We start from the raw sequence: 27,447 nt of genomic DNA on the forward strand, positions 1-27,447 counted from the left end.
AAAGGAAAATGCACAAACTGCTTTTTATTTATACCGGTGTTTTTCTTTCTCTTTTTAAAATTTTGTTTTTTTTTTAATTTCCCAAACTCATCCACGGCTGCACAATGTTGTGATAGGTGGGACTCCCCTTCCCAGAATTCCTCATTTGCTCTGATGCCGTTTTAGGCAAGGAAGCCGCCCAGAGTCCACTGCGATAGATGCAAATAAATAGAGGCAACGTCAGTGCTCATTTTGCATTTTCTTTCTTTTTCTTTTTTTAAAAAAAGTTATTATTAAACATTTTAACCTTTAAAAACAGGAAAAGACAACAAATACAGAAAAAAACAAGACAAACATAACAATATAGTTTTACAGTCTTCAGTATCAGCATACATGTTTTAGTTTTGTAGTTCTCTATTCTACATTGCCTTCCTATCGGTTTTTCATTTTGCATTCTTTCATTTGTGTTCATTTCAAGGAAGCTGGCTCAGCGCCACTAACAACTGGACAAATGAATGAATAAATGAATAAAGAAATAGTCCTCCACTTAATGAGTTCGCTTAGTGACAGTTTGAAGTTTCAACAGCACACACAAAAAGTGACTTATGACTATTTTTCACACATGGCCGTTGCAGCATCCCCCAGGATAAAAATTTGGATGCTTGGCAACTAACTTATGATGGGAGGCTATGTCCCCAGTGATCACGTGATCCCCTTTTGCAATCTTATGACAAGCAAAAATCAGTGGGGAAGCCGGATTTATTTCACAGGCGCGTTGCACCAAGTTAACTGCAGTGATTCATTTAACAAATGCGGCTGGGAAAGTCATAAAATGGGGCAAATGACAAATGTCTCACTTTGCACCATGAATTCTAGGCTCAGTTGTGGTCGTATGGCGAGCACTACCTGTGAATTTTTAAACTGTGAATAACTGTGAATAAAAGCCTCCGAGTGGCTGTAAAAATGAAATAAAATAAAAAACAATAGTATTTTAAAAATTCCAGGCGTGGGAATTCCCAGCCGGGCCTCTTCTCTCTCTGCTGCCCCCTGCGGCCGTGTGCGGCAGGGCAGTCCGTATCCGCGCGCGCGGGGGGGGGGAGCGGGGCGGGGCCAAGCGAGCAGCCCCGCCCCTGCAAAGAAACCCTTAGAAGAAGAAAAAAAGAGACGCTCCCCGGCGCGGGGCCTGCCGGGAAAGAGCCTCTCGCGCGGAGAGCGGACCTCTCGCGAGACTTCCCGCCGAGGCTATATAAGGGCGCGGCCCGAGCGCCGGGACCTTCCGCTTCCGCCGCCGCCGCCTGAGCCGCCATGGACACTAGCCGCGTGCAGCCCATCAAGCTGGCCCGCGTCACCAAAGTGCTCGGCCGCACCGGCTCCCAGGGGCAGTGCACGCAGGTGGGTGGCGGGGGATGGGGCCCGAGGGGCGGCGGAGCCTCCAGCGGCTGCGGCAGTCTACCTGACCCTCCCTCCCTCTCTCCCTCAGGTGCGCGTGGAGTTCATGGACGACACCAGCCGCTCCATCATCCGCAACGTCAAGGGCCCCGTCCGCGAGGGGGACGTCCTGACGCTCCTCGAGTCCGAAAGAGAGGCCCGGAGGCTGCGCTGAGGCCCGCGGGGGGAGGAGGGTAAGAAGGGAGGGGGAGGGGGCTGGAGGGGGCAGGGTTAACATGGGGTGCTCCAGAGGGGAGGGCGCTAAGTGGGAAGGCCTAAGAGTTGAGGGGTAAGGCCGGGGGGGGGAGTAAGAGGGGGAGGGGGCAACAGGAGGGGCTCATTTTCATTTCATTTCATTTCATTTATTAGCACTTATATACCGCCCCCTCTCCCGAAAGGGACTCGGGGCGGTGTACAGTCCATATTAAAAAACACCAAATAAAATACATGTATGCATAGGAGGAGGATAAAATAGGCCAAAACTGTACAGCTAATAAATAAACAATATAAGAATTTAAAATATCATACAATTTATGCACTATCCCTCTAAAAACCCGTAAAAAGTATATGCCAGGGGGGCAGACGTTGTAAATTATGCCAAACCAGCCAGTCGGAACAGGTGTGTCTTCAGTTTCTGTCGGAAGGAGCGGAGGTCAGTAGTGGTTCTAATGTCGGGGGGGAGGTCATTCCAGAGGGTTGGGCCCATCACAGAGAAGGCCCTACTCCTCGGTGTCGCCCGTTGGCATTGCCTCGTGGACGGCACCAGGAGAAGGCCCTCCCTGTGAGAGCGGATTGGCCGCAGGGATGTGTGCGGGAGGATGCGATCCCGCAGGTAACTAGGCCCTATGCCATGGAGCGCTTTAAAGATGGTAATCAGAACCTTGAACCGCACCCGAAAGACCACAGGTAGCCAGTGCAGCTCGCGCAGGAGAGGTGTTACGTGGGAGTACCTAGTACTCCCCATGACTACCCGCGCGGCTGCGTTCTGGACTAGCTGCAGTCTTCGGGCGCGACCCAAGGGAAGCCCCATGTAGAGAGCGTTACAGTAGTCCAGGCGAGACGTCACCAGCGCATGAGTGACTGTGCGTAGGGCATCGCGGTCCAGAAGGGGGCGCAATTGGCGCACCAGGCGAACCTGGTGGAACGCCCCCCTTGCCACGGCTGCCACATGATCATCCATTGACAGCCGGGCATCTAGGAGGACGCCCAAATTGCGCGCCCGTTCCACAGGGGGCAATTGCTCGCCCCCTATGGCCAGTGATGGAATTAACTGGCTGAACCGAGGTGCTGGTAGCCACAGCCACTCAGTCTTGGAGGGGTTGAGTTTGAGTCTGTTGTCCCCCATCCAGACCCCGACGGCTTCCAAACACCGGGACATCACTTCGACAGCCTCGTTGGGGTGGCTTGGGGTTGAAATGTACAGCTGCGTATCATCAGCGTACAGATGGTACTCAACCCCAAAGCCACGGATGATCTCACCCAGCGGCTTCACATATGCGTTGAACAAAAGGGGCGAGAGGACCGACCCCTGCGGCACCCCACAAGAGAGTGGCCTCGGGGTCGACCTCTGCCCCCCAGTCAACACATATTGCATCCGGCCGGAGAGGTAGGAGCCGAACCACCGTAAAACGGTGCCTCCGACTCCCATCCCCTCCAGCCGGCGCAATAGGATACCATGGTCGATGGTATCAAAAGCCGCTGAGAGATCTAATAGGACCAGGATAGAGGAACAACCTCTATCTCTGGCCCTCCAGAGATCATCCACCAACGCGACCAAGGCTGTCTCGGTGCTGTGCCCGGGTCGGAAGCCGGACTGGCGTGGGTCTAGATATACGGATTCGTCGAGGTGCCGTGGAAATTGCTGCGCCACCGCATTCTCAACAACCTTCGCTAAAAAGGGAAGGTTGGAGACTGGACGATAATTAGCTAGCTCCATTGGGTCAAGTGAAGGCCTCTTGAGCAGGGGCTTCACCACCGCCTCTTTCAAGGCAGCCGGTAAGAAGCCCTCACCCAACGAGGCGTTCACCAGGCCCAGAAGCCAGCTTCGCGTCACCTCCCAGGATGCCAGTACCAACCAGGAGGGGCACGGGTCCATTGAACATGTGGTGGGTCGTAGCCGTCCCCGTAACCCGTCTAAATCCTCGGGGGCAACAGAGTCAAACTCCTCCCAGAGTGGACTCACAAGACTCACTGATGTCGGCTCGTCCGGACCACTGGGGGGGGCCCATCCGCTCCGGATCTGAGCGACTTTGTCTTGCAGATATTCTCCAAACTCCTCTGCTCTTCCCTGCAAGGGCGCCTCCCGCGTCTCCTGCAACAGGAGAGAGCGGGTCACCCTAAACAGGGCGGCAGGGCGGTTATCCGCAGACGCAATGAGAGCGGCACAATGCCTACGTTTGGCCGCTTTCAATGCCACAAGGTAAGTCCGTAAAAAGGCTCTTACCTGTGTCCGGTCAGATTCGGAGCGTGAGGACCTCCACCTGCTCTCTAGACGTCTCCTATGGCGCTTCATCACCCTGAGCTCCTCGGTATACCAAGGGGCCCGGGTGGCTCGCTGCCGCAGGAGAGGTCGCAGAGGCGCGACCCGGTCTAAGGCCCCCGCCGTCGCCCTATTCCAGGCGTCGACTAGGTCCTCCGACCGAGCGCGGGTTAGGGCTACAGGTAACGGCCCAAGCTCCGCCTGGAACCTATCCGGTTCCATCAAGTGCTTGGGGCGGTACCAGCTTGAACATACTGGTTCCGCCTCCTCGCGGTGGAGGGTAGCGCCAGGGAAGTCGAGCCGGAGATATGAGTGATCTGACCATGACAGGGGCATAATCTCTAAATCCCCTATTCCCAGATCACTCGTCCACTGTTCAGATACAAAGATAAGGTCCAGTGTGTGGCCGCCTTCATGTGTGGGGCCCTGAATTAGTTGGGTCAGGCCCATGGCTGTCATGGAAGCCATGAACTCCCGAGCCACCTCAGACGCTGCTCCCGTCGACGGCAGGTTGAAATCCCCCATAACCAAGAGTCTGGGAATCTCAACCGCCGTCTCCGAGACCAGCTCGAGGAGCTCGGGCAGGGCCGCTGACGTATAGCGAGGAGCCAAGTATACAATCAGCAGACCCCACTGCCTCCCTGGGCCCCATTTCATACCCAGCGACTCACACCCGGGTATCTGAGGAACAGTGAACTCCCTCGGCTCTAGACGGTCCCGTATAACTACCGCCACCCCACCACCCTTACCGAGGGCCCGAGGCTGATGGAATGCACGGAAACCCGGTGGGCACATTTCCACGAGGGGTAAACCACCCTCGTGGCCCAACCAGGTTTCCGTTATCCCTGCAAGGTCTAGCTCCCCCTCCGAGATCAACTCGTTAATGAGGGGGGCCTTGTTGGTCACAGACCTTGCATTGCAGAGCATCAGCCTAAGGCCCTGGCTCTGTAGTTCCCGACCACCTAGGCTGCGGGGGTTGGTACAAGCGACCGGGCGTAGCCAGCAGCCACGGTCTCCCAACCGACCTTGCGATCTTTTCTTGTCCTCGCATCCCCCCCTCCCCGCGACCGTTGTAATAAAACAACCCTCTACTGGAATTACTTGTTCCCTCTCCCCCCTCACCCCGCTCACTTCCTTCGTAGACTCACCTGTTCGTCTGGCGTTGGCTTCCCTCCTGGCCTGGTTATCCCCCCTCCCTTTCCTAGAACCCCCTAAAAACACAATAAAACATTTTGATAAAAAGCCCCTCAGCTTCCTTTTCTTCCACCTCTCGGGGTTCACAAACCCGTCATCAAGGCTGGACCTTGAAAGGGCCCGGGGCCAAACCTGCGAGAGAGGGGCTTCTCGCAGGTGGAGCAGGTCTAACCTCGAATAAATTGATTGAATAGTGAAAGACCCAGTAGGGTAAGGTGTTGATAAAACAAAGTTGATAGGTAATAGCCGGCAGGGCTGGGTCTCAATGAGGACCAGAGTCTTAAAGTTTAGATATTAAGTGATGGTAAAAATGTCTGGATGGTAACTTCAGCGGAAGATGGTAAGTAGTAGATGATAGATAGATGGAAATAATGTTTGGATGGTAATAATGTCAAGATGGTAACTCCAGAGGAAGGGGGGGGGGGAAGTGAGAGATATCCAAGTGGCGCAAATGGTAGGAAGAGGCAAAGATGGTCAATGGGAGACAGATGGTTCAAATGGTCCCAGATGAATAAAAGTTCCTTAATGGGTGGGGGGGGCTTCATTATCCTAAATTGTTTTAGGCTGGGTAGCTGCTCAGGCCTGTCCATAGCCCCAAATGCCTGCTCAGGCTGCTCCAGCCTGTCCACAGCCCCATGTCCAGCCCCAAGTCCAGGTCTCCAGTGGCCTCAAGGCTCCAAGACATCCCTGGCCATTATTTCAGTGCCTCACCAGTCTTTGGTGCCTCTCCAGCGCTCCGTTGTTACTGCCTTGTTCCTCCCTGTGCCTCTGTGCCTCCGGTACTGATGGTAACCCTCCGGTGCCTCAGGTGGCTCTCTGGGGGCTCTCTGGGGGCTCTCCGATGGTGCCCATTCCTTCCCTTTTATTGAGCCCCCTTGAGCCCCTTGAGCCCCCTCCCCTTCCAGAGGGGAGGGGGCTCAAGGAGGGAGGGGTAAGGGAAAGAGTTGGGGGTAAGAGGGGAAAGGGTCGGAGGGGGAGAAGTAACAGGAGGGGCTCCAGAGGGGTGGGGCTGGGGGAGGGGAAAGAGGGGCTCAGGAGGGGAGGGGGTCTTGGGGTGGAGGGCCCCCAAGGGGGGTGAACCAGGCCTAGTCTGACTGCCCCCCCCTCTTTCCCTGCAGGTTGATGGGCTGATAGCTGCTGCTTCCTTCCCCCTGCCAGGCTGACCAGCTGCCAAATGTGTGGAAATAAAAGAGAATCTGGGTTTTTGACTCGGCCTCTGATGGGAGTTTTTTCTCCTGGCTTGAAGGGAGGGAGCCTCAACCCCCCTTCCTTCCTATTCCTGGGGGCCTCAATGGTGGGTGGGGGAATTCTGGGACTTGGAATCCTCCCCCCTTCGTCTTTCAGTGGGAAAGAGGTGGAGAAAGGGAATAACAGAATAAAGGAAGGGACCCTGGAGGTCTACTAGTCCAGCCCCCTGCTCAAGCAGGAGACCCTGGACCACCCCCAGTGTCTGTCCAGTCTCGTCTTAAAAGCCTCCATGGATGGAGCACCCAGAAAAGGGAGATTCAGGGCTGTCACTATTTTAGGGCCTCACTTCCCCTCTTTTCCTGCCAGTGGGAAGATCAGTTGCATATTTCTGGTAAATTCATTCAAGGTTTTAGCCTCAATCTTTTTGCAAACGGTTTGCAATTTCCTTCTTTTCGGAATGGGCCCTGGAGTCACCCAGCTTTGTTCCCAGGACAGAACTGGAACTCTCCTCCTCCTCCCCATTCCTAATCCAGGGCCTTTAATTGCAACTTCAAACTGGTTCTCTGCTGCTTGCATTCTAATTCATATTCAGTCCTTTAATTCAGCCCCATTTGGGACATAGAATAACATTGTCGAAAGGGACCTTGGAGGTCTTCTAATCCACCCCATCACTGGATGTGGCAAGGACAGCTTGGCAGGAGAGAAGGCCTTTCTGGGCTCCTGACTGGAGCAGGGACTGGAGGTTTCTCACTTGGTCTCAGGTGGGTTTTTTTCTCCATGCTTGAATGGTTGGGAGTCTCCCCAGGGGACCTCAGTCATGGTGGCTGGCTGGAGGATTCTGGGAGTTGGAGTCCAGCTGGCCTGTGCAGGAGAGGCTTTGGAGGAAGAGAGGGAGGTGGGAGGGGAGTATTCAGGGGACACCCCATCCCATCCTCCACAGATGCAGGGTGTGGAGTGAGCTGGAGAGGCTTGGAGTGGGGCAGAGAAAGGCTTCCAAGAAGGGGAATGGGTCCTGGGCATGCAAGGGGGAAGGGGGGGTGCCCTTTCACCAGATCTGGCAAAGAGAGAGTCTGCTGGCAGGTCAGAAGGCCACCCTGGGCTCCTGATTGGAGCAGGGATTGGAGGATGCCGGCAGCCCCTCGACCGGAGAGGATGGGTGTGTTGCTTGGGGGCTGCTTGCTGCCGCTCGGCCCATCTGTGGGCCTGGGTCTCCCGTTGAGTTTGCAGCTTTACGGAAAGGTTCTGGGCTGCTTTGGGAGGAAGACCACGGAGAAAAACCTGCCGAAACAGTTTTTAAACTGCCTCCCTTGAAGGGTTTGTGGGTTCTTCATCTCCACCTCCCAAGGATGGCTTAAGTGGCCCAGTGGCTGGGGATAGACTAGATGATCTTTGGAGTCCTTTGGATGGCTTGAAGGAGGAGCTACTATCCAAAAGAGGATAGGAGACCCAACCGAGCCAGCAAGGAGGCTGTTTCCTGACTGCTTGAGTCCTTGCCACATCTGGGTGCTCCCTTTGCACAGCTGTTGCGTTGCCTGGCAACAGGCCTCGGCTGAGCAGGATTCATGAGGAGACTGGCCCTTCCAGGCTAGGATAAGTCTGAAGCCCCCAAAGCATCATTTGGTACCAATAAAGGAGAATATTTGCAGCTCAGAGGCTCCCTGGTCCTCTCTGAGCTTTCCTGCTGACATTTCATGACCCAACTAGGTAACATCATCTGTGCTAGTAAGGAGGGGGGTTTGCTCTCAGTTTGTATTCTGGTGCCTTGCCCTGTCCGTGTCAGTGGGGGCGATGAGAGCAAACCCCACTCCTCCCTAGCACTGATGATGTTACCTAGTTTGGGCAAGAGACCAAGCTCCAGAGAGCACCAGGGGGTCATTTTGGGGGGGGGGGGGGCTTTTCTGACTAACATTTTAACAACTCACAAACATGCCTCTACCTTTTAATGACACTTGTTGGTCAGAAAGGAAGTTACTCGCTTGCACCTAACTTTCAGCACATCCACTTAGTGGCGCCTTCAACATTCCCCAGGAGTTCTGGCTTTTCAGCCTCCGGAGCTGTCGACACCTGTGAAGGACACCATTGCGGGAAGGAAGGAAGGGGCCATCGTTCGTAGCTGCGTCACATCACGTGTGTGACACCAAAGTGTCCTGCTCAGCAGGTCTCTCTCTCTCTCTCGGGAAAGCCAAGGTGTGGGGGGGGGGGGGCCACAGTCCTTGCTGATCCACCTGGTGGGGAGGTATAGGGCGAACCTGACCTCCAGCAGGGCCCCCGCTCGAAATGGCAGGGATGCTGGATTGTAACGGCCACTTCGTCACGACTGCTCCGTGGAATACAGGCAGCGCTCCAGTTGCCACTGTAATTGAAGCCCTTATGAGAAGTTGTGATGTTCATGAGTCATGGATGTGACCCAATTTTACGTGGTGGTCCTTAAGCAAATCGTGATTCAATGAGACTGCAGTGAAAGCGTTGTTTCCTCTGCTGTTTTTGCCCATTTTCAGCAAAAATGTCGTAACTTGACGTCATGTGGTTTCCGAGCCCCCAAAATGTGGTCATGTGACTGCAAAGTGTTGGTGGCACCATGGCCGTCAGATCTTTGGAACCGTCTCTCATAAGTACCCTTTTTTGGGCTGTGTGTGTGTGTGTGTGTGTGGGGGGGGTGTCTGTCGTAACTTCGACAGATTGCAAGTCTACGTGTTAAAAGTTACCTTTCAGGCCCTCCAACTAAGTTCATTTGGAAATTGCTCCAGTCACCACCAGGCTCCTTTCGGTGCCTCAATGAGGCCGGAGCCATCTTTAAAAAGAAGACGATTATTTGACACCAAACGGCCTGTGAATGAATTGCCCAAAACGTCTAGCAATCTCCTCTCTTTCTCCCAAGTCTGACTCGACCATCTGCCGGAATCGCGTGAGACAGGAATAAAAATGTTACGGTATTTTATTCTAGCAAGATAAAAATCGGGATAGGTAGTTTCTAGTCCTTGTGGAGCACTCCACCCAGTTTTCATTACGCTTTGAGATTTGCCTGGCAGATGCCTCCCCCCTTGGGAAGAGGCCTTGGTCCCCAGTCCCCGCTCTCCAACTTCTCTCCATGTGCGCAGAGCAAGAAAGATGCACGCGGCAAATCTTTGTGCGATAAAACAGCTTTTGTGCTTTTCCCTGATGACTTCCTGTTGGTGGGATTAAGGACGCCGTAAGATAGACCGGGTGGGTGGCCCAAAGTAGTGAAGCCTGCCCAGGGCGAGCCTCCCCCCCCCAAAGGGATCCCAAGCGCTGGCCAGAGCATGTCTGCACGGAGGGGTTCGTGGCGGTGCAGGGAGCGTCTCCTGGAGGGGTGGGCTTCCTCTTTGGTTGCGGGTCCTTGAGGCCAGGGAAAGGCAGCTGCAGGCGGGATGGTTCAAGGACCAAGCCTGCCCAGGATCACAGCCGAATTCTGTCACGGTCCTGTCCTGTGAACAGAGACCAAAGAGATTGCTGAAGGAGCCCCTCCCTCTCCTCCCTCTTATTTTCCTGGCACCCCCTGGACCCTGATTTTGCCTGCAGTCTGTCTGGCCAACGAGGGGAGAGTCTCTCAATGCAGTTCTCTCCTCAGTCAGGTGAACCCAACAGCTGGTGTTCCCTAAAGCCTTTGGGCCCAGCCTCTGCGATTGGCTCTGGCTCCCTGTGCAGGTTGCAATCAACACACTAGCATCTAATACTGTGATGGTGAACCTGTGGCACACAGAGCTCTCTCTCTGGGCACAGCAGGCGTTGCCCCAGGCCCCCTCCCCAGCGCAGACGCCCCTGCCTCCCGCCAGCCATTCGGGTCTTTGCGTCTCTGCCATGCATGCGTGGGGGGGGGGGGGGCGTTTGGGGCCTGGAAAGCCTCACTGCATGAAGACGGAAGCCAGTACGGGGCACTGCACAGAGCTCCAAAAGGCAATGCGAGCCCCCCCCCCCAACGTCTTGGCTTCCAGGTTGGTGTAGGAGGCTTTCCAGGCCCAAAATAGGGTGTGTGTGTGTGGGGTGTGTGTGTGTGTGTCACACATGCATTGCATTATGGGAGCTTTCGGCACGCAACCACAAAACGGTTAGCCATCCCTGATCTAATAGGTGAAAAGTCTCCAGCAATTCTCAGTCATCCAGACCACGGTTGTCCCAAAGGTACTTTTTTCAGGAGGCAACTGGAACTTTCTGGTTTTTTTCTTTGAAGACCCTGCAGACTACAAAAATTGCAAAAAAATAAATAAATCCTCCACCGTTTGGTCAGAACTGAAGAAGCTTCTTGGATGAGAAGCGAAATGTCTTCAAGGAAAAACAATGCCCAGTTGCCTTTTGAAAAAGCACCTTTGGGAAGATGGGGTGGTGGTGGTGTTGGTGGTGGTTGCAGGGGTGAGCTTGGTCCTCAAAAGAGAATCCATCCAATTCGTCATTTTGAGAGCTGGGCCAGAAACGACACAATCCCACCCTGGAAGACTTTGCATCTGGCAAAATGTCTGAGCCGAAATGCCAGGAGATTCTCAGTCCAGGGAGCACCACTCAGGTGGCCCAGAGAAGCCTCCAGGTGGCCTCAGCGACCCTCTAGAAGGATGCAAATGACCACCAATCCTCCCACTCCCTCCCCTCCAGTCAGAGCTGAAGAAGCTGCTTCAATGAGGAGTGAAAAGTCTTCAAAGAAAAAAAGCCCAGATGCCTCCTGAAGAAAAAGCCCCTCTGGGATCTAACAGGTGACAAGTCTTCGTTCCAGAGAAAGCGAGGGGGGGGGACGGCTGGCTGGTGGGGGGGACTCTGCTAAGGGGATGCCCTCACCTGTCTGTGGACTGTGTGAGGTGTGCAGATATCAGAGCTGCCAGGTGGTCATGTCCGGCCTCCAGGGCGATGGCCACAGCATCGTTGCCGTCCTGTAAGAGAGAGTTAAGAAAGTGGCGGCTGGAGGGCAAGTTAGATTCCAAATTGGTATATATAAAGAATAAGAGTTTGTTCGGTTTGGGGTGAGCCTCCTGTGGGAACGTTGCCATGCTGAGGACTAGCAGCTTGGGACAATGGCCCAGCCGGAGGCAGCGACTTACATTGTCGGCGATGGAGGCGTCACAGGCCGGCTGCGCCAGAAGCAGCTGCACGGTTTCCGCCCGGCCGTGCTCGCAGGCGCACATGAGCGCAGTGGAGCCCTCCTCGTCCTGCAGGTTGACGTCTGCCCCGCATGCCAGGAGGGCCTCGACCATCTCTTGCCTCCCGTGGCTGACCGCCAACATCAGCGCCGTCTGGCCGGCCTGCGACCGCAATGGGAACGGGTTCAAGGGCTTTGCTTCTGGAGAGAGGGCTTCTGAGCGCCCTGCTTCCCACTGAACTCCGTCCGGTCCCAGAGGGAGAGGGGGGGCTGCCTTGCCCCCCCCCCCGTGATACCTACTTGACTGGCCTTGGCGTTGACGTTGCCCAGGTCAAAGAGGCGCCGGACGGTGGCCATGTCGTCCTGCCGCTCCATGGTTGCCAGCGCAGCCAACATGAGGGCTGTGTAACCTGCTTTATTCTGGTGGTTGATGTTGCAGACACCTTATTTGGGGGGGGGGAGAAATTGGGGGTGAGGACATGAGGGGAGAGAAGCCCCCATCAACCCTGAGTGTCCTTTCTGGTCTCCGATGGTCCACGGGGGGCACCACGTTCGGGGAAGGCGAGAGATGCTCCCAAAGTAACTGGGAATCGTTCAGGTGGGACCGGTGGGAAGGGGCTTTCTCTGAGGGGAGGGGGGAGAGAGAGGCTTCATCAGGTCCCGTCTGTTTAGGGACTGGCTCAAAAACAGTCGCTGTGTGTGTGTGGGGGGGACCTGGGAGCCCTGGTGGACGATCCTTTAAATTTTTGGCTGCAGCCGCCGCCAAAAAAGCCAATCGATCCTGGGTTGTATAAGCAGAGGCAGAGAATCAAAATCGCACGAAGTCTTAGTACTGTTTTGTAAAGCCTTAGTAAGGCCACACCTGGAATACAGAATCCAGTTTTGGTCACCAGACTACAAAAAGGATGCTGAGACTTTGAGAAAAGTCCAGAGAAGAGCAACGAAGAGGATCAAAGGCCTGGAGGCCAAAACATACGAAGGACGGTTGCAGGATTCGCGTTTGGCCAGTCTGGAGAAAAGAAGGACTGGGGGGGGGGGAGACGGGGGACAGGAGAGCAGCCTTCCAGTATTTGAAGGGCTGCCCCAAAGAAGAGGGAGTCAAGCTATCCTCCAAAGGATCTCCTGCCTGAGGAAGGGGCCGGACTAGAAGACCTCGAGGGTCCCTTCCAGCTCTTCTATTCCAGGGGGCCAGTCGGAAGTGTGGGGCTGATCTTCTCCACTGGCCTCTAGAGAGCCTCCCTTGTAGGGCAGATTTGAGAAAGGGGGGAACCTGCCGGGAGGGGGGGTGGTCACCTGTGTCCAGGAGGAGCCGGACGATGTCGAAGTTGGAGTGGGAGACGCTGTAGTGGAGCGCCATGTTCCCGTTGCCGTCGGAGAGGTTGATGACGTGCGCCAGGAGTGCCGGCGAGAGTTCGCCCAAGGCCTGCAGGTACTTGCCCACCTTGCTGGCCCGGGAGCTCTTCTGGCTGGACACCCGGAACCATTCCCGCAGGACCAGGCTGCTGCTGGACAGCTGGGGACCAAGGGGAGCAGAGGTCAAAGCATGGCCCTCAGCTCCCCCACCTGGCAGGAGCTCCCTCTGCACCCAGAGACTGGGAGGAAGCCTTGCGACTCCTGCAAGCCTTTGGGGGCCAAAGCAGTCCTGGGGTGGCCAAATTGCCCCCCCCAAAAGCGGGAAAATTAATGAATTCAGCTCATTTGTGGAAGGGTGAAATCAGGTGAAATCCAGCAGGTTCTAGTGGAAATTTTGAGTAGTTCGGAGAACCGGCAAATGCCACCTCTGGCTGCCCCCCCCATCTATTCTCTGCCTCCCGAGTCCCAGTTGATGGGGAGGGAATGGGGATTTTGCAGTATCCTTCCCCTGCCACGCCCACCAAGCCACGCCCACCGAACCGGTAGTAAAAAAAATGGAATTTCCCCACTGAAGGATGTGATGCCCCACCGGGCGCAATGCAGCTTCCGCCAGGCACAGGGTCCAGACTTTGCCAGCCCTTCCGCCCTCTCCCCCCAACCCCCAGGGCCCCTCCTCCTGTGGCTACTCACCAGCTCTTTGCTCTTTGGGGCCCCTCTGCCCTGGCCCAGGTGGCTCCGCAGCACCAGGCAGGCCTCTCTCATCCACGGGCTCAGCTCAAACCTGCCGGAGAGGCCAATTGGGGTCAGCCGGCGGAGGGACCCTTTGGGGGACCCAACGCATCTGGCCCGGCATCTCAAGATGGACACGTTTTCACTGGAATTGGTGAGGGTGGGAAACTCCAGACCATTCCCTGCAGGGAAGGTCTGGAAGAATCCTAGAACAGCAGAGTTAGAAGGGACCTTGGAGGTCTTCTAGTCCAACCCCGGTTAGGCACGAGACCCTATGGCTTGAGGGCCCTTCACCACTCTTACCTCTCCTTGACCTTGGGAGTTGCTCCTTCATGTCCAGCAGCATCTTCAGGATCAGGGCCCAGCCTTGGGTGGCCTGGGCCTTCCTCGGTGCCCGGACTCCCTTCCTCATCCTCACTGCTGTCACTGACATTTGGGCTGGCAGCAAGATCGCCCTCCCAGACACCGACGGTCTCGCTGTGGGGAGATCCCTCCTCTTCCTCCTCCTCCTCCTCCTCCTCCTCCTCCTCCTCCTCCTCCTCCTCCTCCTCCTCCTCCTCACTAGAGGTGCTCTCATACCTGCCATAAGAGGGGGCGTCAGAGGAGGGCCAGGGTCCCTTGGATACCTGCCATGGCCCAAGGCTCATAGCTGCCCTTCTGACCCACCTTGTCCACCCCTCTGCCATCTTATCAAGACCCCCAACAGAGCCCCACAAGCAAGATGGGGAGGCCAAAGCCCCCTCCTCTCTTGCCAGCTGACCCTGAACAGCCCAGGGGTTTCTTCCTAGGCCTGGTTTCTATCCAGCCCTGCCCCTCCGGTGCCTCCCACTCCTCCCCGAAGGACCCAAGCGTGTCTTCCGGATCAGGCTTCTGCAAGCGCCGGCGTCTGGGGGTAGACTGCCTCTGGTCATGGAGGCTAGATCGAAAGGGGCAGGAAGCCCCAGTGGCTGAGACCAAGCTTCCAAGGAGTTGAGCCAGGGGACCGTCAGCCACATCCTCCCCCTCCCTCCAGGCTGTGTGGGGCCCTGCAGCCCGTCCACCCCTCGGCTTTTTCTCCCACCAAAGGAGAGGAGGGGTCCGTACTCGCCATTCAGGAGGCCCACAAACTGGAGGGTCTTCTTCCCACCGGCCCCCGGCTCTGCTTTGGCCGGGCTGTCCAGCCGCTTCATGATGGACTTCAGAGCACCTGCAGGGGGAGGGGAGGGGAGGGGGAGGAGAGGACCCCTCATCACCATGATGTCATTACTGCATTGATACCCTGCCTTTACGGGTACCCTGCTTCCCCCCAAAATAAGACGGGGTCTTCTATTAATGTTTGCTCCAAAAGTCTCATTAGGGCGTATTCTCTGGGAAGGTCTTATTTTCAGGGAAATACGGAACTAAACTTGCCCACCTGGCTGACGATCTTAACTGGGTTTTATTTTTGGGATAGATAGAGCTTATGAGCAACCTGACAAATCATCCTGGGTCTTATTTTGGGGGAAACACGGCACTGCTTGAATTACAAATGCAGCTGGGGCCGTGTGTGTGTGTGTGTCTGTGTGTGTAGGGTGGGTTTGGGGGAAAGTTTCTCTACATTTTCAGGGGCAGCAAGAAAATTTAGAGAAGTCATTTCAATCTGTGAACGTGGGTCTTACGAGAGCCCCGACTGACGGAGGGCAGGGTGGGGGTGGGGGGGTTCAGCTTGGACCTTGTGTGCTGCATGTGACGGTGGCACTCACCAGTCCCCGAGACCCCCTCTGCTCCACTTGGCTCATGGCTGCGCTTGCCACCCATTCCCAGGGGCAAAGATGGGCCAGTATCCAGTTCACCCTCTGTGGACTTCAAGGCCAGCTGGACTGGTGTCCCTTCCTTGCCACGGGCATCTTCTGACCCGGACCCCTCCCCAGCTGTGCCATGATGAGGCGTTGCCACTGTGGGTTCGAGGTGCCCTTTCTGGCCCTCTTGCTCCGTCCCCAGGGGGATCGGTGACGCTTTCCGTTGTGAGTCCTTGGCCAGCTTTGCTTCTGCATTCGATTCTCCTTGCAAGTTGCAACCAACTCCTACGTGGGACACTTGCAGAAAGCTCTGGACGCCGACCTCCACCGTTTCAACGTGGCTGCCCACAGCCTGGCACCGGGTGGACGTCACGGCCTCCACGCAGGCTTCAGCCATCTCCGGACAGGCCAAGGTCGCTTGGCTGACTAGGCTGCCTGGCCTGCGGGAGCAAACCTCTACCCTCAACAACTCCAGTTCCTCGGTGGCCGCCTTGAGGTTCCCCTCCAGCATGGCAATGACGGCCTGTTGATGCTGGACTCTCTGCTGCACCAGCTGCATCTCCTCCTCTGCGGCTGACGAGACCCCAAGGAAGGACTCCATCACCCACACCTCTGCCTCGGAGGTCTCCGTCTCGCACCCAACGGCCACTTCCCGGCACGGCCTTTGGCTCCGGTAGTAGCAAACGATGTCACTCATGTCTACCTCCTCTCCGACTCCGACGGACCTCTGGCTGGGCTGCTCTGCTCTTGAGGGCCGCCCCCCTCCTCTGCTCTTCCCAGCCCTCTCTGGACCGGTCAGCCGCTCGGTCAGTTTCTTCAGCTCTGCAATCTTACTTGTCCTTCCTTTGGTCGTCTCTCCCTCGCTCTCAAGCTGGGACCCTCCTCTGTCCAGACAAGCAGCCCCATCTTTGAGGGCTTCTCTTGGGGGGAAGCGGAAGACCCCCGACTCATCGACTTCAACCTCCCCCTTCTCCCCCAAGCCAGCCACCAGCTGCTCCTTCTCCCGCTTCAGCTGGCAGATCTGCTCCTCCAGGAGGGGGATCACCTTCACCTGCTCCTCCAGCTCCTTCAGCTGTCTAAGGGCAGCCACCATCTGCTCCCGGACGTGATGGAGGTGCGCGGGGCTGACTGCTGGAACCGGGGTGCTCCTTCCTGAATTAGGGGGGCTTGCCTTCACGGACTCAGCCCGGCTGTCCCCGGACAGAGAGGACGCAGAGTTGGGGGGACACGTGCTGTTTTTGGAAGGGCTGCCCGTCCTCTTGGGCACCGCAGGCCCCCCACCGGTCAGCAAACTCAGCTGTGCCTCCTCCAGCCGCCTGCTGGTCTCCAGCAAGGTGGTCTCCACCCGGCTGCCTCTCCCCACTGACTCACGAGACTCTGGAGGGAGACGCTGGGCGGAGGGCGCAGGAGACGTCGGGAAGGAGCCGTCTTTGCCGGCGAGGTCCTTGGTTCCGTAGGAAGCCGTTCGGGGCCGTGGGGAGAAGGGGGGCTTCCCGTCCTCGCTGGTGGTGGAGGACAGGGACTCGGTAGAAGCCCAGCCCCCCATTGGGCTGCGGGGGGCACTCTGGGATTGCTTGAACCCCTTCACTTTGCGGTGGAGGGGCAGCTTCCGGAGGGTCTGGCCCCTCTCGATGTCGTCCACATACTTGAGGAAGTCCAGATCCAGCAGGAAGCCGTAGGGGGTTTCCACCGAGTAAGGCATCTTCTCCCTGCCCTGCTCCTGATCCGGGTGCAAGAAAGGACGAGCCACACCTGGAAGCCAAACGGAGACAGCGTGAATGCTTGGGGGTCCCTGTGCATTGTGTCTCCTGTCATGGAAGGACTCTGGATGACCTTCACAAAGAGACGAGGCAGCCATTTACCTGAGACAGTATAGGGCAGCCATGGCCGCCTTTCTTGGCTAGGGTGCTGAAAGCGCACACCCATAATTCAATTCCCCTGCAGGCCCCCCCCACGCATGCACGCCCCCCCTTGCTGCCCTTCCCGCACATGCGCACATGAACCCCCCCGCCCTCCTGAAGGCTGGGGAGGGTGAAAAGCCCCCCCCCCGTGGCCCCCCTTAAACTGGAAACAGCCCGTTTCTGAACTTCCGGTAGGCCTGGCAGGCCCGTGTTTCGCCCTCCCCCCCTTCGGAGGCTGTCCTGCTGGGGACGGGCGAGAACGGCCCTCTGGAGGCCCTTCGAAGGCTGAAATTCAGTAGGCTGGCGCTCTGCAGCTGACCCAGGGCGACGGCTCTTGTGTCCTCAGAGATGGCTCCTCATGCCACCTGTGTCACGCGTGTCATAGGTTCTCCATCACGGGTGTAGGGTCTCCTGTGTATGCTCAAGCGAGGGGTTGGACTAGGAGACCTCCAAGGTCCCTTCCAACTGTATTATTCTGTGTTCTTTGCTCCCTCACAGCTCTTTTGGGGAGTTCCTGGAACCCCAAGCTCGGACCCAGGCTGCTTCAACGGCTGTCCTGCAGGTGGAAGGGTGGGGGTCCCAGAATCTGCACGGCCGGCCAAGAGGCCTGGGCCCCCTCAGAGGCCGGTTCTCACCACCAACCGAACCCGGGCTCCTCTTTGAACCGTCCTTTAGACAAAGGCAAGAAAGTTCTGAACGGCTGGGATGATGTCCTACAATGCAGGTAGGCTCAGGCACATCAGGGTAGAATAGGAAGGGACCTTGGAGGTCTTCTAGTCCAGCCCCCTGCTCAGGCAGGAGGAGACCCTCGGTCATCTGGGGTTAGCCAAGAAAATCAAGATGTGATGAAAGCCCCACCCTCTTTTCACACTACCCGGAGAAAGAGGGTCCATCACACGGCTCCCCCGGCCCTCTTCCCTTTTGGGACCCCCTCCCCTCCCCCTCACCTGCTTGGTTGGAGACGATGTCAGCTTTCCCAGGTAGAGCAGGCAGGAAACACCAACCCCCTGAGCCAATTTCACTTTATCCTAAGGCTACCTCCCAAGTTGAAAGTACAAAGCACTCTCTTTTTAACACTTAGGGAGTCTCCCTTCCTCTCTCCCTCCCTTCCTCTTTCCTCCCTCTTTTACTTCCTTCCTTCTCTCATCCTACCTCCTTTCCTTCCTTCCTTCCTTCTTCCTTTCCTTCCTTCCTTCCTTCCTTTCCTCCCTCTTTCCCTTCCTTCCTTTCCTCCTCCCTTCTTTTCTTCATTCTTTCTTCCTTCTTTCCTTCCTTCCTTTCCTCCCTCTCTTCCCCCTCCCTCCCTCCTCTTTCTCTCCCTCTCTCTTCCCCACATACCATTTTAGAGGAAGAACCAGTCCTTCAGCCCAAGGGATGGCTGGAACACCTGGCTGGCCCTGTCAGATGCACAAGCCCTCCATGCCCTTGAGAGGCCAAAACCCAGACCCTGCTCTGCCTGGCGGAGGCGTCTGCAGGAGAGAGCCTTGGAGCAGCCCTTGTCAGGGACATGACTGGGGCCAGGGAGGCCAAAGTCCGGCCCTCGGCTGCTGCCCACCTGCCCATTCCCCTTCCGGGTGGCCGAGCCCAGGCAAAGCAGGGGAGGATAAACACGTATAAAGAACGGTTGCTAGAACTGGGTAGGTCTAGTCTCATGAAAAGGTAGCAGTCTTCTGATACCTCAGGGGCTGCCCCAAAGAAGAGGGAGTCAAGCTATTCTCCAAGGCACCTGAGGGCAGGAGTAGAAGCAATGGGTGGAAACTAACCAAGGAGAGAAGCAACCTAGAACTGAGGAGAAACGTCCTGACAGTTAGAACAATTAATCAGTGGAACAGAATTTGCCTCCAGAAGTTTAAAATGCTCCAACACTGGAAGTCTTTAAGAAGATGTTGGATAGCCATCTGTCTGAAACGGTATAGGGTTTCCTGCCTAGGCAGGGGGTTGGACTAGAAGACCTCCAAGGTCCCTTCCAACTCTGCTATTCTAATTCTAAAGCATCTGGCAAAGCCCTCCCCCCTCTTTACAGGGCACCTCCCTCCAAGGACTGCCCATTATTGCCAGATTCCACGTTTTTTCCCTTTTGAAACTTTCATGTTCACCACCTGCCCTCCCTCGTTACCTGTGGAGCCGTGGTCCAGGTGTGGCACCCGGGCCATTCCTGCTTCCGGGGTCCCCCAAAGCCCAGCTCTCCCCAAGGGAGGGAGGGGTCAGCCTGCAGAGAAAGAACACCGGAGTTGGAAAAATGGGGTTGGTCGCGTGACAACCTGCTTAATGACCGGCATGTTTTATGACCGTAAATCTGGGCCGAATCACGGTGGTTCCGTTGAGGGCAAGGATTCTGTTGATCCCAGCACCAGAGACGGGAAAATGAGGATGTGGGGCTGATCAGCAGCTGAATAGGAGTCGTCAGCCCCACCGAGTCTGCAGAGGAGACCCAGAGGGTTTGAATAACAGAATGGCAGACCTGGAAGGGACCTCAGAGGTCTTCTAGTCCAACCCCCTGCTCAGGCAGGAGACCCTGCACTACTGGTGGCTAACCTTTTTGTTACCGTGTGCCAGATGTGCAATTTATGTGCAGCCATAATTCAGTGCACATGCTCCCCCCCCCCGACAGAAAAGGAGGGAAGGTGGGGGAGGGGAAGTGGCCAAGGTGGATTGAACAAGCCTCAACAGGGACTTTGGATATATATATGTTGTATTTGTGCTGATAAATAAATAAAGGGAGACTAGTATAGATCTATTTCAAGCTATTTAGCTCTCATCAGCTAGTCATACCCTTACTGGGATTTGAACCTGGGCTGTATTACATATTAGGCAGATGTCTTAGCCACTAAGCCACAGGGTCTCCTCCTTATCAGCTGAGCCAGGGAAATAGGTATGTATTTGTATTACAACCCCTGGTATGCCCAAATATGCCCAAATCCCAGTAAGGGTATGGCTAGCTGATGAGAGCTAAATAATACAATAATACAATAGTAGAGTTGGAAGGGACCTTGGAGGTCTTCTAGTCCAACCCCCTGCCTAGGCAGGAAACCCTATACCGTTCCAGACAAATGGCTATCCAACATCTTCTTAAAGACTTCCAGTGTTGGGGCATTCACAACTTCTGGAGGCAAGCTGTTCCACTATTTATTTCCACAAATAGCTTGAAATAGATCTATACTAGCCTCCCTTTATTTATTTATCAGCACAAATACAAACAAATATAAAAATGCAACATTAAAAATATGGTTTTCTGCCTGGATGGTCTCCTGCAGTGAATCGATAGACAGAAAGGGGTAGTAGTGAGTTCCCTCCCATATATGGGCATACCAGGGGTTGTAACACACACACACACACAAACACACACACATTGAAATAGATCTATACTACTCTTCCTTTATCAGCACAAATGCAAAACAAAAATGGATTTTCTACCTGGAAGGCTCCTAGGGTGCAGCTGAAAGGCAAAAGGGAAGCAGTATGCTCCCTCCCATATTTTGAAAGACAAATTGAAAGACAAAAAAGATAAGTACAAAAAGTGGAAAGGGGGGGGGGACATAACTAAGGCAGAATGTCAGCAAACAGCCCGAGCATGTAAAGATGAAGTGAGGAAAGCTAAGGCTCACAATGAAGAAAGGCTTGCCACAAAAGTAAAAAATAACAAAAAAAGCTTCTTCCAACATGTTAAAAACAAGAAAAAAGTTAAGGAAACAATTGGTCCGTTGCTAGGAGAAAGTGGCAAGAAGGTGACAAGCAACAGGGAGAAAGCAGAACTATTTAACTCATGTTTTGCATCTGTCTTTACACAAAGGGATAAAACAGTCCAACCTATCAAAAGCAGCACCACAAAATTAGGAACACAAATTGAAATAGGGAAGAAAATGGTAAGTGAGCACCTGTCTACCCTAGATGAGTTCAAATCACCAGGACCGGATGGATTACACCCCCGAGTTCTGAAGGAACTAGCAGACGAGATCTCAGAACCACTGAATTATATCTTTCAGAGATCCTGGAGCACCTGGGAACTACCAGAGGACTGGAAAAGAGCTGATGTGGTTCCCATCTTCAAAAAAGGGAAAAAATTAGATCCAGGAAACTACAGACCTATCAGCCTGACCTCAATACCAGGAAAGATTCTGGAAAAAATAATCAAGCAACGAATTTGCGAACACCTAGAAGCAAACAAAGTAATAGCCAAAAGCCAACATGGATTTGTCAAAAACAGATCATGCCAGACTAATCTTATTGCATTCTTTGACAAAGTGACAAAATTAGTGGACCAGAGGAATGACGTTGATATAGTTTACTTGGACTTCAGTAAGGCATTTGATAAGGTAGACCATAACCTACTACTAGATAAAGTAGAAGAATATGGGTTGGACAGCATCACCACCAGATGGATTCGTAACTGGCCGACCAACCGCACTCAACGTGTAGTCCTCAATGGAACTGCATCTACATGGAGGGAAGTATGCAGTGGAGTACCCCAAGGCTCTGTTTTAGGCCCAGTACTCTTCAACATCTTCATCAATGATTTGGATGAGGGAATAAATGGGGAACTCATCAAATTTGCAGATGACACCAAGCTGGCAGGAATAGCCAACACTCCAGAAGATAGGCTTAAGATACAGAAGGATCTTGACAAACTTGAACATTGGGCACTATCTAATAAAATGAAATTCAATGTTGAAAAGAGTAAGGTTCTACATTTAGGCAACAAGAACGAAATGCACAGGTACAGTATAGGTGGTACCTTCCTCAATAGTAGTAACTGTGAAAGGGATCTTGGAGTCCTAGTGGACAACCATTGAAATAGGAGCCAGCCGTGTGCAGCAGCTGCCAAAAAAGCCAACACAGTTCTAGGCTGCATCAACAGAGGGATAGAATCAAGATCACGTGAAGGGTTAATTCCACTTTATAAGGCCTTGGTAAGGCCACACTTGGAATACTGCATTCAGTTCTGGTCGCCACGATGTAAAAAAGATGTGGAGACTCTAGAAAGAGTGCAGAGAAGAGCAACAAAGAGGATTAGGGGACTGGAGACTAAAACATATGAAGAACGGTTGCAGGAACTGGGTATGTTTAGCTTAAGAGGAAGAAGGACCAGGGGAGACATGATAGCATTGTTCCAATATCTCAGGGGCTGCCCCAAAGAAGAAGGAGTCAAGCTATTCTCCAAAGCACCTGAGGGTAGAACAAGAAGCAATGGGTAGAAACTAATAAAGGAGAGAAGCAACTTAGAACTGAGGAGAAACTTCCTGACAGTGAGAACAATTAATCAGTGGAACAGAAGTTGCCTCCAGAAGTTGTGAATGCCCCAACACTGGAAGTCTTTAAGAAGATGTTGGATAGCCATTTGTCTGGAAGGGGGTTGGACTAGAAGACCTCCAAGGTCCCTTCCAACTCTGCTATTGTATTGTATTGTATTTGGGCACACCAGGTGCTTTGACATAACACACACAGAAACACACATGAATGATATATGACGACATGACAATACTATACTATACATTATATTATATTATACTTATAAATATATTATATTATACTTATATTAATATTGCATTGTTTCATTCCTATTAATAGAAAAGATTCAGTTGGTGCTCAGCAGGGGCAGCCGCTGCAGATGTCCAGAGGGACCTGCCGGGTGAAACAGCTGGAGGGGGGGTTTCAGGGCTGCCTGGCGCTCAGCTGCTGCCAGGAGTGGCCGGGGCAGAGCTGAGCAGGTCCATGCCAGGATGACCAGGCAGCGCCCCAGGAGAAGCGGCCGGAGGAAGGAGGGGCGGATGGGGGAGCGAAGGCAGCGGAAGCCTCCCCCGCGCCCCCCCTCCTGCCTTCAAAGAACCCCTATTCAAAGGCAGGAAACGGCCGAGGAAATGCCAACTGCTCCAAAGGACACACGCAACGCACGCACGCACACACACTCACACTGACACTAACACACTCACTCACACTCTCACACACACACACGCGTGCAGCGCGGAACTTGGAGCCCTCCTCCTCCTCCTTTCCAGGACGGGACGCAGGAAAGCGCTTCCAAATTTGGGGCAGTCCGCAGTTGTGAGTCAGACAATCCTCGCGAACACAACGGAGGGGGGGGGGCAATTGCCCCCCCTACAAACCTCGCCCTGAAAGCGAAAGTTGGAAAAGCGTCGCCGGACTCGTGATTCGAAGCGGTCCCCTCTGGGGGGGGGGCATAAAAGGACCCCCCCTCACCCCGCCAAGACAAACGTGGGGGGGGGGGTCCTGGCTGGTTCTGCCAAGTTTCTCAACAGCCCCGCGGCTCTCCGGTTAGCAGGTGACCCACCCGGGGTCCGAGCCTTGGCCAGACGCCCCCCTCGCCCCTCCCGCAAGTCCCCCCCCCCAATTGCAAGCCAGCTTTTGAATTGGGGGCCGGGCTACTCGCGAGCAACTGGGCTTCTCCTCTCTGTCTCTCTGTCTGAGAAGGTCCAGGACTAATATTGGGAGACCCCTCCGCCCCTCACGCGGACCCTTTCTCCTCTTTCCCGGGTGCCGACAGGTGTCCTGAGGACTAGCAGCTTGATTTGTCCTTTGGCTCCCTGGAGACAAGTGGAAAGTGCGTCAAATTGCCCCAACTCTCCCTGGGGACTCGGGCAAAGGCCCTTCTTCCAGATTCTCTCTTTTCTGCCCGCCTTCCCCGCAGGCTCTCCAGCGCCCCTTCCTCTTTCCCCGCCCTAGAGCATGTGCAGAGTTCCTCTGGCTGGGCTGGGCTTGGCGGTGGGGTGGGGTGGGTGGAATCGGGCTGCCCTTCCCTGCCCATCTGCCACCCACTCGACTTGCCTGCGCGCTGGGCTCCGCTCCGGAGGGCGGCGGGCTCCCCTTCGGCCGGCGCCCCGCGAGCAGCTCCGGCTGCGGGCGAGCGAGGGAAGGCGGCGGGCGGGCGCGCCCCTTCCCTTCTGGCGGGAGCCTTGCGTGAGTCAGGGCCGAGGGATGCGCTCCAGCGTTTTCCGAGCGGAGCCGCGCCGCTTCCCATCTGGAGCTGGCCCGGGGCGGGCGGGGGAGGGACCCTCGGATCGGGGAGTGGTCCGCCTTTCGCCCTCCCCGGAGCCCGCCCGGGGCAGAGCGGAGGTGGTGGGTGGTGGTGGGGGAGCCCCGCGCTTCTCTTCCCGCACCCTCCGGGGTCTCCGCTCCCCCTGCGTGGGCCCGCCTGGCCCCTTAGGGTGGGCTGAGGGTGCAAGAGACACGCGGGGAGGGGTCGTGTCCCCGAAGTCCCACCGACCCCCGAGTGGGCTGATGGCTTCTGCCGGCGGGGGGGGGGTGTACCAGCAACTTTCTGGGCTAGAGAAGAGCTTGGGGGTTCAATTGGGGGGGGGGGAGAAGCATCTCAGTTCCGAACTTATCCTGGCCCAGAGTGAAACTTCAGGGAGGACAATCAACCAGTGGAACTGCTTGCCACCAGAAATCATGGGCCTTAAGAAGAGGCTAGACAGCCTTTTGAACCTGCTGGTGTAGGGGGTCTCCTGCTTGAGCAGGGGGCTGGACTAGAAGACCTCCAAGGCCCCTTCCAGCTCTCTTCTGATTCAGAAAACACTAGAACTGCCAAATGGGGACACGCCTGCTGAGAAATCTCTTGGACCTGGCTAAAGAGGAGTGGGAGTGGAGCCTTCTTGGAACTGCTGAAAGGACCACGTTGCAGACTGGAGATAGATGATGTCATCAGCAGTTCCAAGAAGGCTCCACACCCATTTGCACACTCAGGTGACCCTGAGGACACAGGTAAGCCTCCATGTGGCCTCAACGACCCTCTAAAAGGATGCAAATGACCAGCTGTCTGCAAGGAGTATCAATCCTTCCCTTCCTCACCATCCAGCCAGAGCTGAAGAAGCTCCTTGGAGGAGAAGCGAAACGTCTTCAAGGAAAAACCAGAAAGTCCAGTTGCCTCTGGAAAAAGCCCCTTTGGGTCCCAGGGACAAGACTGTGGAAGTCAGAGTTCCAAGAACTTTGCACGTCTCAAAGCAAGGAGGCGTTCCCAGAGGCCGAGAGAGGCCTTCAGTCTGGAGACAGGAAGTTTTCAGGAAGACGGTTGGGTGACCATCGGCTGGGTCACTCCAAATTCCTGCCCGGGGCAGAGGGTTGGACTAGGTCATGGGTCACCAACCTAGTCCTCAGGGACCACTAAATTCATCATTTAAAATCCCATGGACCATTCATGTGATCTGCCTAATGACCAGCTGGGTGGGCGTGGCAAGGTGGTCATGTGACTGGGTGGGCTTGGTTAATTAAATGTCAATCATGTCAAGGGGCACCTTGCCAGCCTCTCCTCGCCACTCCTCGCCTGCCCCCCCCGGGCTCTTTAGGGCCCCAACAGGAAGCCGTTGCTGGAGCTAAGCAGCCCCCAGGAGAAAGAGTGGGCAAAACGGCTCAGTTCAAATTGGATCTGACCGAGAAGGAGGCTCAGCAGAAGCACCTCACTGAGGACTAGGAGCATAGGCTTTCCAAGCAGAGGGAAGACCTGTAGGAGTGCAAGGCCCGGTACCGGCACCTGGAGCCTCAGCAGGCTGAGATGGTCAGCCAGTTCCAGGCCATGATAACAGTCCCACTGGAACGAGGCCCTCCGGCTCTTCACCACCAGAGGTGCTTCCCTCCAGGCTTCGCCCAAAGCCCCCCACCAGGAGGCCGAAGCAGACCCCAAGTCGGAATTTCTGCCCCCCTCCGATCCACACAAAAAGACTCCCAAGGGCGAGACTCTCTGCAGCAACACAAGCGTCCATCGCACGTATCCGTCCCAGGGGCCATAGTTGGAGGACCCCTGATTTAATGCAATATTAAAAAATGCAAATAATTTTTCTGCGGACTACCAAAATTTTCTCGTGGACCATCATTGGTCCATGGACCACCAGTTGGTGCCTGCTGGTCTAGAAGACCTCCCAAACCCCTTCCACCCTCTTTGTCTTGTTCACTTGCAATAGGGGTTGAAAGACTTCTAACTGGCTGCGGTTGGGAATAGCAAGTACGGTAAAATAACTTTTCTCTGATCCAGGAAAAGAAATTAACACAAAACGGAATAATTTCATTCTGGATAATATTTGCTCTTTATGGTTTACTTTAAAAACAAATTTTTAAACAGCTAAACATTCCAGTTGCAAGAAACTAAGTGAGGATGGCTTAGTTCTGTTCTAAAAGCCAATAAAAGAAACGGCTAAATAATATTTCAATCAAGAAATGGAGAAAGATAAGGATGATTTTATATCGCTTTAAAAAAACAAACACCTTTCAGATTGACTATAAGCAGAGGTTTCCAAACTTGGCAAATTTAAGACATGTAAGGTTCAACTCCTAAAATATTCCAGCTAGCTAGTCCTCAAGTCTTAAAGTTGCCAAGATTGCTGCCCAGCGGAATTCTGGGAGTTGTATTTCACAAGTCTTAAAGCTGCCATGATTGCCGCCTGGGGGAATTCTGGGAGTTGAAGTCCACCAGACATTGCAGTACAGCCCCAATGCACAAGCAACCTTTGGAGGACTGGAGCAAAGAGGCCCGTGAGAACCTCAGGAAACCAACCAAAGAGCCAGGAAGCGACTGCAGGGCGTTGGCTGGCCTGAGTAGGCTTGACCTGGGTGACCTTGGCTTGGCTACGTCTCTCCAATTAGGAAGGGTGGGAAAATTCCCAATGGAGATTCGGAAACAGGTTCAAGTGGGGAGGGGGGGGGTTACGGAGAGCAGCCCTCCCTCCCTCCCTCCCTCCCTCACCCCGTGCCGGGTGCTCCGATTCAGCTTCTGAGCCAACAGAATGCAAATGGAGGCTAGATAACAGAGTAATAGAGTTGGGAGGGACTTTGGAGGTCATCTAGTCCAGCCCCCTGCTCGAGCAGGAGAACCTATATATTGTTCCAGACAAGGGGTTGTCCAAATCTCTTCTTAAAACCTTCCCGTGTTGGAGCATCCAACAACTTCTGGAGGCAAGTCGTTCCATTGAAATTTCTCCTTAGGTCGACTTTGCTTCTCTCCTGGATTAGTTTTCATCCATTGGTTCTTGTCTTTGGAGAATAGCTTGACTCCCTCTTCTTTGGGGCAGCCCCTCCAATATTGGAACCCTGCTATCATGTCACCCTCTTCTTTTCATTGCAATACAATACCATACAATAGTAGAGTTGGAAGGGACCTTGGAGGTCTTCTAGTCCAACCCCCTGCCTAGGCAGGAAACCCTATACCGTTTCAGACAAATGGCTATCCAACATCTTCTTAAAGACTTCCAGTGTTGGAGCAACTCACAACTTCTGGAGGCAACTTCTGTTCCACTGATTCATTGTTCTAACTGTCAGGAAGTTTCTCCTCAGTTCTAAGTTGCTTCTCTCCTTGATTAGTTTCCACCCATTGCTTCTTGTTCTACCCTCAGGTGCTTTGGAGAATAGTTTGAC

The 27,447-nt window shown here is 54.6% G+C and overlaps 2 protein-coding genes across 3 annotated transcripts; one reads left to right on the forward strand and one right to left on the reverse strand.

The window, feature by feature from the left end:
• The first annotated feature begins 1,212 nt into the window (after positions 1-1,212).
• RPS28 (ribosomal protein S28) lies at positions 1,213-6,288 on the forward strand. The gene is made up of 3 exons (XM_081939203.1): positions 1,213-1,371; positions 1,460-1,601; positions 6,199-6,288. Exons 1-2 carry the CDS (start codon positions 1,285-1,287, stop codon positions 1,580-1,582), a joined length of 210 nt encoding a protein of 69 aa, XP_081795329.1. The 5' UTR covers positions 1,213-1,284; the 3' UTR covers positions 1,583-1,601; positions 6,199-6,288.
• A 2,897-nt stretch (positions 6,289-9,185) lies between these two features.
• Positions 9,186-24,062, reverse strand: KANK3 (KN motif and ankyrin repeat domains 3). Of its 2 annotated transcripts, XM_081938160.1 has the most exons (11): positions 23,872-24,062; positions 19,208-19,300; positions 15,155-16,942; positions 14,517-14,619; positions 13,737-14,012; positions 13,395-13,485; positions 12,645-12,864; positions 11,652-11,794; positions 11,314-11,514; positions 11,054-11,145; positions 9,186-9,714 (listed from the first exon to the last, which is right to left on the reverse strand). In XM_081938160.1, exons 2-11 carry the CDS (start codon positions 19,242-19,244, stop codon positions 9,702-9,704), a joined length of 2,964 nt encoding a protein of 987 aa, XP_081794286.1. In that variant the 5' UTR covers positions 19,245-19,300; positions 23,872-24,062; the 3' UTR covers positions 9,186-9,701. The 2 variants fall into 2 exon arrangements, with proteins under 2 accessions (XP_081794286.1, XP_081794287.1); XM_081938161.1 differs by lacking the exon at positions 19,208-19,300.
• Between the last annotated feature and the right edge of the window lie 3,385 nt (positions 24,063-27,447).

Source organism: Natrix helvetica (assembly GCF_964273705.1).
Source record: "Natrix helvetica genome assembly, chromosome: 1".
Lineage (NCBI taxonomy): Eukaryota > Metazoa > Chordata > Lepidosauria > Squamata > Natricidae > Natrix > Natrix helvetica.